This window comes from Dufourea novaeangliae, unplaced genomic scaffold, assembly GCF_001272555.1.
Source record: "Dufourea novaeangliae isolate 0120121106 unplaced genomic scaffold, ASM127255v1 scaffold175, whole genome shotgun sequence".
NCBI classification, from domain to species: domain Eukaryota; kingdom Metazoa; phylum Arthropoda; class Insecta; order Hymenoptera; family Halictidae; genus Dufourea; species Dufourea novaeangliae.
The window spans coordinates 481,830-491,463 of NW_015374053.1; the positions used below are offsets into that span (position 1 = coordinate 481,830).

At 39.8% G+C, this 9,634-nt stretch overlaps 1 protein-coding gene across 4 annotated transcripts; it reads right to left on the reverse strand.

Moving 5' to 3' along the window:
- Positions 1-75: 75 nt before the first annotated feature.
- Positions 76-8,366, reverse strand: LOC107189900 (putative E3 ubiquitin-protein ligase UNKL). Of its 4 annotated transcripts, none has more exons than XM_015578582.1 (12): positions 7,647-8,366; positions 7,135-7,344; positions 3,408-3,830; positions 3,131-3,333; positions 2,663-2,793; positions 2,397-2,573; positions 2,119-2,311; positions 1,764-2,035; positions 1,460-1,669; positions 1,207-1,362; positions 902-1,063; positions 76-352 (listed from the first exon to the last, which is right to left on the reverse strand). In XM_015578582.1, the coding sequence occupies exons 1-12, from the start codon at positions 7,703-7,705 to the stop codon at positions 194-196; spliced, it is 2,355 nt and encodes a 784-aa protein (XP_015434068.1). In that variant the 5' UTR covers positions 7,706-8,366; the 3' UTR covers positions 76-193. The 4 variants fall into 4 exon arrangements, with proteins under 4 accessions (XP_015434068.1, XP_015434067.1, XP_015434066.1 ...); XM_015578581.1 differs by having other exon boundaries at positions 2,663-2,805; XM_015578580.1 differs by having other exon boundaries at positions 3,110-3,333.
- Positions 8,367-9,634: the final 1,268 nt, after the last annotated feature.

Below are 9,634 nucleotides of genomic sequence, written 5' to 3' on the forward strand. Positions count from 1 at the left end.
ATATATATATATATATACGTGTGTGTATATATATACACATAATACCATAGCGTTCAAAGTACTGGTTTTTTCGTGTCAAGTTCTCTAACGCCTACTCACATACGGAGTTTCATGATAAATATTTAGTCCTTGTTACTGAGAAAACTGCGGCAATTGTAACAACGGGGAGCTCTAACAAAATTATTATTCAGACCTAACTCGTGGAGACAACCGGAGTCTGGCAGTACGGGCACTCTCGTTGATTTGGAGCGCACGTCGAGCAGACCACGTAGTGGTTACAGGGCGAGAGGGTAACAGTGCGATTTTGTTCCTCACAAACCATGCACTTTGTTGCCGTTTCTCTGTACAGCACCTGTAACGGCAACGACTCAGCTACCTATACTGTTTCCATTAATCGAACTAGTCGCGAAGATTAATTACACGAATTAGAAATGCTTGTAAGTCAATTTGAAACGTTTTTGATTAACATGAGAATAAAAGAGAATAATACAAAGATTAGGTAGTGTAGTAGCAGTAGCAGTAAATAGTAGTAGGTAATAGCTGTAGTAAGTATAGTAGTAGTAGGTAATAGCTGTAGTAAGTATAGTAGTAGTAGGTAATAACTGTAGTAAGTATAGTAGTAGTAGGTAATAGCTGTAGTAAGTATAGTAGCAGCAGCAGCAGCAGCAGCAGCAGTAGTAGTAGTAGTAGTAGCAGTACCAGTAGCAGTAGCAGTAGTAGTAGTAGTAGTACCAGTAGCAGTAGCAGTGATAGTTGTGATAGTAGGTAGTAGCAGTATTAGTAATGGTAGAAGTAGCAGTAGAAATGAATATTCTTTCGCATCCTTTTCGATAAACTAAGAATTATTTTAAAGTTGCTTGATATACCAACTGTTTACACCGCCGTGACAACTTTGTTTTACCTTTTCCACTTCTTCGAGATCCGAACGGAGCTGCGATTGTATTGACTTTAACGCAGCTATAGATAACGATCTGAGCTCGCTTGTTCTTCTTATTGTATGAAGGTAAGGGCCACCGCTAGACGCTTCATTTTCAGCCGCCAATGCTTTCACTTTCAATAAGGCCTGTCAATAATTTATACTCCTAATGCTTACCGAATTATAAATCCACATAAAGAGAACGATTAAAAGATATTTACTAATCCCTTACTACTTACTGACGTTTCGATTTTAATTAGTTACCCATAACGATTGAACAAAATATCTACCTCGTCTCTTTGCTGTTCAGCAATCCTTGCTCTGCTCGTGGCTTCCTCTGTCTCTAATTGCCATGCCGCGCAAGCCGCCCTGGCTTGATTAATTCGTTCATCCCATGTTGCTAATTGGGCGCGGCTCGACGTTAACTCTTCCCTAAGCCTTTGTACCTACGAGGAATTTATTTATACGTCAGATCACTTTTCTAACCCCTCGGCGGTAATTAAATAATGATGTCCGATCAAAAAAAGTGAGGGAACGTCTAACCTCAGATAAAGATCCTGTATTACTAGGACTGATAGAAAATGCATTAACCAACGGAGATGCTGGAAGGGGTTGTGTACGTGACGGTGACATTCCTTGATTCGTGAAATCAAATAAGCTACTATTGAATCCGCTAAGTTTAGATGCTGAACTGCTAAGTTGTGAAATATGATTGCTAAATGGATCTGATACTTGATTCATAAATGGCATTGTCTGAAATCATTCGAGAAAAAAAAAGAGAAAATAACATTGGACACAATTCCGTAAAATATAGAAAAATTCGTTTAAAAAGGATGCGTTGATTTACCGATTCCATGGAATCTTGATGAGAAAATCTGGACCCAGTGAGAAAACTAGCCGAATGTAATTGCTGAAGCGGACTGGATGTAGACGGTGAGAAATTGGTAAGAACCGAACGTTCAGCCATTCCAGGAATATTAACTGGAGCTGAGCTGCCCAATAATCCAGAGCTTGCTAGGCCTGCTGATATTGAATTGCTAATTGGTGAATTAGTATCCCTATGAATTGATTCTACTAAATTTAAAGGATCATCTAAATGCAACTCGTCTAATGCGTTTCCTGAAAATGCAACATAAATTAATCATAGACTTTCGAGGGAAAAGGGGGAAAAAAAAATAATATCCTTCCTCGATATAACTTACCTACTACAGATTCAACGGTATCGTTTGGATAAAATGAACTTGAAAGTGGTGAAACCGTAGTTGCTAACGAATGACTGCCCAAGGTTCCATTTAAACTATAAGCAATGTACAGACTCTGCTTCTGTTGAGCTTTCTCGGCTTTTGTTAACAGAGGATCACTATCTATAGCAACCATTTGCTTTCGAATTTCGCCCTGTTTAACATTTTCAACGTTACAATTAAGCTACTATCGGGCCAGTTCAAGACAACAGTACTACATAATAGAAAGTAAAACTTACAACCTGAAGAAGAGAACTAGGATTGTAAAGTATGCTCGTTAACTTCTGCTGATTAGAAGCATTCACGGCGGAATTGGAATTCGAATTATGAAGTTGAGCACCTGGAGCTTTACTGTGCGAACTGTTGCTACCAATGCTACTAGTACTCGCTGACTCTGATACTTCGCCGCTTCCATTCTACAATTTTGAAGTATTTGACAGAACTGGTTAAACGGGGGGTTTTTTGTTTTCCCGCCATTATATCATGCATATTTTCATGAACTTACACTGCTATCGCTAAGTGGTTTATCCTTTTCGTGACTTCGTTTATCAGGTGGAAGCGCATTACTGAGAATGTCTGCCAGATTGGTGCCACAATCTATAGGTACCGCCATGTCCCTCGCCAGGCTCATTTCTTCTGTTGGCAACACTGCTCCATCAGCACACCATACCAACGTCCCAATATATCAATTTTGAGAAGCAATTTTGAATACTGAATTTATCATATCGAAACAATAAACGCCTACATTTATCAGATACAATTCCCAACAATTAAACGCCAAAACGCGCTTTTATAAAAAAGCAATACACTCTTATGGATGTTAGTAAATCAAATATGTCAGACACTTTGGCTTTCGATTGCTTGTAAAGAGGATTTAAGTATTTGCGGCCGAAACGAAACGGTGAAATGAATCTTTTGAACTTACTAAGGTAATAATAAGTGTTTTACGTACGATTTATGAGGGTACACTCACGGTCAACATGTGCAAACGCACAGAAGACTCCGCGTGGACAGTAACCGGCCTGCTGCACGTCATTGCACTTTGTGGATTTGTATATTTCAGGGTGAAACTGCTGTTCTGTACGTGTATGACAATACGTACAAGCATCTCCCTGTTCGCAATTCCCTGGTTCGCCCCATTCTTCTCCATGCTTCACATTCGGACACGGTGTTGACCTGAAATAAATATGAATTATTAGCCAGGAATAAGATTTTTTTGTGCAACAGAACTACTGTCTGCAATTAATTACCGATATTTGTATTTACGAGGACTACGTCTCTTATCTTTGCTATTGTGATACTGTGGGCAAGCATAACCCTGACGACAAAGTCGTGGTGGGCGTTTGCAAGGCTCTGTCTTATAATTACTGAGCACATAATTTGTATCCTGCCACTTTGGATCCTCGTTCATCAAGTTCCTCTCTTTGTCCAGTATGTTTGGTCCGTTTGAAGATGAATTCGGATCAGAATCAGGGTTTTCCAGCGCCTGTATTTCTTTGATGTCGTAAACAGGTGGTCGAAGATCATGATTGCCATGTGCAAAGGCACAATGAGGTCCATTCTTGACACAGAATCCTCGTGTGTCTGTATCATGGACACACATGCAAGTCTTGTAATAACGTAGGTGATAACGTCTTTCTGTGTCTCCCGCGGTTCGATGAAGAAATGGACACCTGTTTGAGAAGACAGAAAAAAGAAACAGAGAATAAGTTACAAGTGAAATTAAACATGCAGTTTAGCGTAATATATTGTAGTTCAACTGAAAAATTACTTAATGATATGTATATATTAATATGTATTCGTTAACGACTAACTCAGAAAATCGGACACATTAATAATAAAAGTAATTACCAAATTAGGCTTACAATATTATAAAATAAATGGTTAATTATTGTGCCATAATAATTCTGACGTTTCTTTATACTCTGTAGCAACAAAAATATCACATATAACTCTTTGTTGCCATCTAGCTACATAGGAGAAAATCAATATGAGCAGGCTCCTTTGTCTGGTAATTGAAGAATTTTGGAGGGAAAATCCTATCGTGATATTTCCGGCGATATATCAGACGTAGAATATCACAGCAATTTTCTTTCGCAATTGGACAATACAAACTATATATTTATTCCAATTGATAAATCGAATACATTTTCTTTCGTGCAAACGTAAAGTACAGAACGCTCGAATGAGTATTATGAAACAGAAAATCTGTTCCATAAATTACAATATAAATATTGATTTCAATTAAGCAGAGTTTAATTAGAGTTCGTAGCACCAATTATCGTAATAAAGATAAGACATACACTATCTTTCTTTCTCGAGTTAAAAAAAAAAAAAGAAGCTACGATAATAGCATGAAAATGCAATAAACGGAGTGTATTAGTGGAGAGTTAATTTGTATCCATCATAACGTGAAAAGTTAAACGTTTGAATTTTCAACGGAAACCACTTGTGTATTTTTCGTAACATTTTTACACCTTCATTTCTTTTTCATTTCTATATGAAAGGTCAATTTTTACTTAAAAATCTAACCACACAAAAACATTCGACTATAGACAGACAGATACACACACGTATTTCATGAGTTGATAACGAACCAGAGAAAATTTTTCATTGATATGATCTCGGAAGCGATATATCGTAGAAAGTTCAACGTAGAAATGATTTAGAAAAACTTTTCTCGCGTTAGTTGTTGAAATTTTATAACAAGTACAGTTAACCGACCGTTTAACATTTCTCTGGGTGTCTCAAACAAACTGCTCATATTAATTTCTTTTTTTTTGTTCATGAAGAGATAAAACATTCAACGTATTTATTGATAATTCCGGTAATTCAACCCGCTCTACTCGAGCTGCAATTTATCTACGAGTATATCTTCACGATGCCCGTCGATCAATTTCCCATTATTTCTACAGTTTTCGGAAAACTTCGGAATACGAGACACACAGAACCGAAAGTATTTGTTTCTCTAGCAATATTATAAATAAGTGGAATATTTATTATTACTCTTCGACCGTCGAGGAATTTATTAATAACGAGATAAACGAAAACGGCGACCTACATTTCTATATCGTATTCCTACGTAGATATCTGTAACTAAATAAATCTGAGTCAATAACCTCGATGTCGTAACTACGCTTGTTCGCAACTTTTTTTTGCATTCGTCGTTGCACTTGCTACATCAGACAGGGAATAACTTAGGATGGATAAATTAAATGAATAATTTCTAGCATTTCGAATAATTAGAGTATACAGAAAACATGGCTACCAGGCGGAACTTGTAGTTTCGTTGGAAATCTTTAGAGAAATTTCTGCCTATGGCTATGTTAGGGGTTATCTACAATGGATGACAACAGGTTAGCAGTACGACGGTAGTTATACATATCGCAAGCAATGGCGGTTGCGCGAGGAGAGGAACATGTAAGCATGCATTCACCAACAAGACGAACACGATTTACGACCTGTTTCCGTAAGATCGTTTTTTAACCTCGACTTGATCGAACGAATCTGAAATGTTTCGCGTAATCAATTAAAAAGGAAGAAGAAAAAAAATGACACGTTAGTTTCTCTATTTTCTGTTCAGTCGTTAATATAAACATTTCGATCTTATTTTTCCCTTTGAACGCATAGAATTGAGGTTAAATTTACTTGGAAATAATAACCCGTATCAACATTTGTAACTCTTCGATGTCGATTAAATTTTATTAATAAACAAAACCCCCCTAATACGCCTTAATGGATGAAAATACCATTTAATGAGAAAAGTTCCACAAAAAAGGGGTTAACGATTTAAAACAAAAGAAAGAATAGCAAGTTCGGGCGAGATACCAAAATAAAGAAATAAAAGGTACGTCGTCTCGTGCAGCTGGGTTTATTCCTGAATAGTGGCGGCTGTGGGTAAGCGACAGATTACGGGGAATTATGCAATACCTGAATCGGAATTTTATAACGACCGATTGAAAACGTTCCGTGTGTTTACACTTCGTAATACGAGCCGTTCTAATATTTCTAGAAATAGAAAACCCGCTATCTTCTCGGTTCTTTTTCCTTTTACAACCATTCATCCGGCTACTCGAATGCGTTTATTCACACATAGAGTGTCGCGTGTGTATATTGCATACATACATACATGCATGTATTAATTTTTCATCGTGGTGTGGCGTGAATAAAACCGGCAAGAAAATCTAGTACAAAGGTCCTGATAAAATGCAGGTGAACATGTAGGCGAAACTGTTATGGCTACTCCACTTCCATTCTGCTTTCTCGTTGTATACAAATCGGAGAGAGAGAGACATGCCAGTGCAGCAATGTTTTCGACCAGTTCGGGTCTCTCTCGCGACGCATACACACGTAGAAAAGAGGGTGGGCGCGCGCACATCATCGCGCACGCAGAAGTAGCAACGGGAGCAGAGCAAGAGGCACGCGTGCGCGCGCGTGTCCTCGAAAGTTACGTCGAAAATTGGTCTCCTCGTCGTTACATAGGTTATTCTCGACAAGACGTTACGTCGTTACCCACGCAGATGTATATTGCATGTTACAGCACACGCGTGTCAACGACACAAAGAAGCACGACCACGAATCCCTGCTTTAATATTTCCTTCGACACACATCGATTCCCGAGACACGGTTCCCATTAAGCGGTCGAGAACTTGTTTTCCGTACGGATTCTTGTCCACCGAAATACGTTCATTATTCTAGCTGGGTAGCGTTCCCGACCCGTACCTCATATTTACGTAGAGGCTATCCGAGAAATGAAACATTTAATAAATGGCACAAGAGGGAGCAATATTCGGTAAAATTACCACAGTCTAGAGAAAATAGGAAGAGGTTTAATAAGATCGTAGCGGTGGAACTTGTGACGAGAGAAATCGATGCATTCGATATAAAAGATATCACGGAACATTCTAACGATGGAAGAATCCATCCGAAGAGAGATCGGTGGTCTAAAACTGCGAAGAAAAAAATGGCTAAACTTACTCGTCCCCATCTGGACATATGCCGGTGGTCTCGTCGTACTTGGTGCAATAATTGTCGGCGCTATAGTTGAAGGTGCGGTCCCTCTTTCTCACCGGTCTGCGCCTCCGCTGGTTCATAAAGTGCCAGTTGAAGCACGTGAAGGGTCGGTGCTGTGTGCATTTGCGCTGTATAAAGAGGGGACATTGTTCGACGCGAAATTCCTTCAAGTATCTGGAATGCGAATCCACAGAGCTACACATTATTTCGTGGCGTTTTTTTGACGCGCGCGTTGATGCCGCGGCTGCTCGCGGCCCTCCCTCTCTTTTTCCGTTCTCTTTCGTTTTTTTTCTCTAGTATACTATTTACGTATACATATACGTGCAGCACGTAGTGTTTAATTATATACTCTTTTTTTTTCGGTTGCACTCCACTTTTTGAATCACGCCACTTATTTTTCCGGCCTCCGATTCTTTCTCTATTCTCTCTCAGTTGTCTCACGTAGCACGCGACCGGCCCGGCGGGCGCTTACTTACGTGTAATGATTCGCCTTTTCCGCCTGAGCTGTCAACAAAGGTTTAGAGTCGGACTTCATCTTGGGACAACACACAACCGAGTCAACGCGCGCGCACACACACGGACGTACGGGCGAACGGCACTCTCTCTCGTCTTTCTCGTCGCCGTCGCTCGTGTAGCCCCCGTCTCTCGACCCCTCGACGCCCCTCTCTCAAGCAAACCTCCGCCGTCTATCGGGCACGGAATGCGGGACGCAGGCCGCGCACGGCGCAATACACATTATATGCGCCTCGGTCGTCCAATCCTTGTGCTCCCTCTCGGTCACGTGGCCGCTCTTCTTTCAAGGTCATTGATGTTTTGGTTCGCCCCGCACGTAAACACGCGCTCTTGCACCGAAACCCGATGTTCGCCTATGAAAAATTACCGTGTATCCGCTCCTATGGTCGTTTCCAGCATTTCGTTTTCAGCCTGACACCGAAAACACGACAATTACCGCCCTGTTGTCGGCCCTCCGACGTCGAAAAAATAAAGGGGAAACGAAAATACAGCGATCGATTCTTGCACACTCGACCTCGATCGAGTTCCGATTCTATACTACGTTCTCACCGATGTTCACTCACGCAACGTGTAACTGCGCCTTTCGCGAAAGACAAAATGCGTTCTTTCATCCTTTTTCCGATGTTTTCTTCAGAAATATCACTGGTTACGAGTACAGTTTTATTTCCAGCAACATGTTTCTTTTTAACCAAATGCCAATTATATTCTGCAGGGTTTACGAATTAATATTTTATCAAGCGTTCCTAGCGTTGTATCTTGACCGTGGTTTTGGAATTTTATCTTGATCAGGCACGAAATGTATTTCCGCGACGAAAACACGTATCATATCGATGTACAATATCTTGTAAAAAAAAAAAAGAAAAGAAAAACGTAGTGCACGATGTACGAAGAAAACGTCAATTTGTTGTTGAATGATATTCTTCTCGAGTTCGTAATTTATGGCAGAAGAAAGGTGGTTCTATTTTATGCGTCGTAAGCTCGGCTCGATTACGCCGTGTCTCGATGAAACAATTTAATTCGATGCACTCTCACTTCCTTTCACTTCCACACCATGCTGACTTCGAGTTATTTTACTCCCGTGGTCAACAAACATTAAACGTTTTACAACTTGTGATTTTCTTAACACAATTTTCCTCGTGTATCACAGGCACGTTTACTTGACGCGTTAACGTATGTATGTTCCTCTGTTATCGCAAAGGTTGCGCGCATGAATCATCTCTTATCGCATCTTCGTAGTAATTCCGATGCATATTCAGATACCTGTGTGTTGAGTACGGTCAGCTTCATCAGTTTTTCTTTGATGACGATCGTCTAAATATCTTCGACCACGTTTTGTGATTTGTATATCGCGATATGCAACGTTTAACACTGTCTTGTGCAATAGCGAATTCGCTCACATCGCCCCCTTCCACTCGAGTAAAACGCAATAAAATCCGTGTCCTATCATCGACGAGTTCTTGCCTGCTTGTAGCACAGACGTGATATAGAATAGATCTGTCGTCGTATGGGACTTCGTGGCCGTAGGAATCTGTAGCACTGGTACCTCGAAAAGCCAATGAATAAAGAGTAATCTTTATTCATTGCGAAAACAATATAAAAAAATTAAACATACAAATAATTCTGGACTTATAATACTATACAAGATTACTACTTTTAAACCTAGCTTATTCTAGGAGTTTGTATGTATTGGAAATAGCATTTGTGGCGCCATCCGTGGCAAATCGCCCAAGCTACGAGTAAATTAGTACACGGTTCCTGAAACTAGATGGCGGCACTGACACGATCCAGCTTTCATGCCGCCATTTTTTGGCGGTATTCAAGTATACAATGTTGTATTAACATACAATACCGATCTTTTTTTTGACAAAAAAAATATGTAATTTTTCGAACTATTTATGTATCACCAGTAACAAGGATTGATACAATAATTAGACATTTTTTTTATCACACT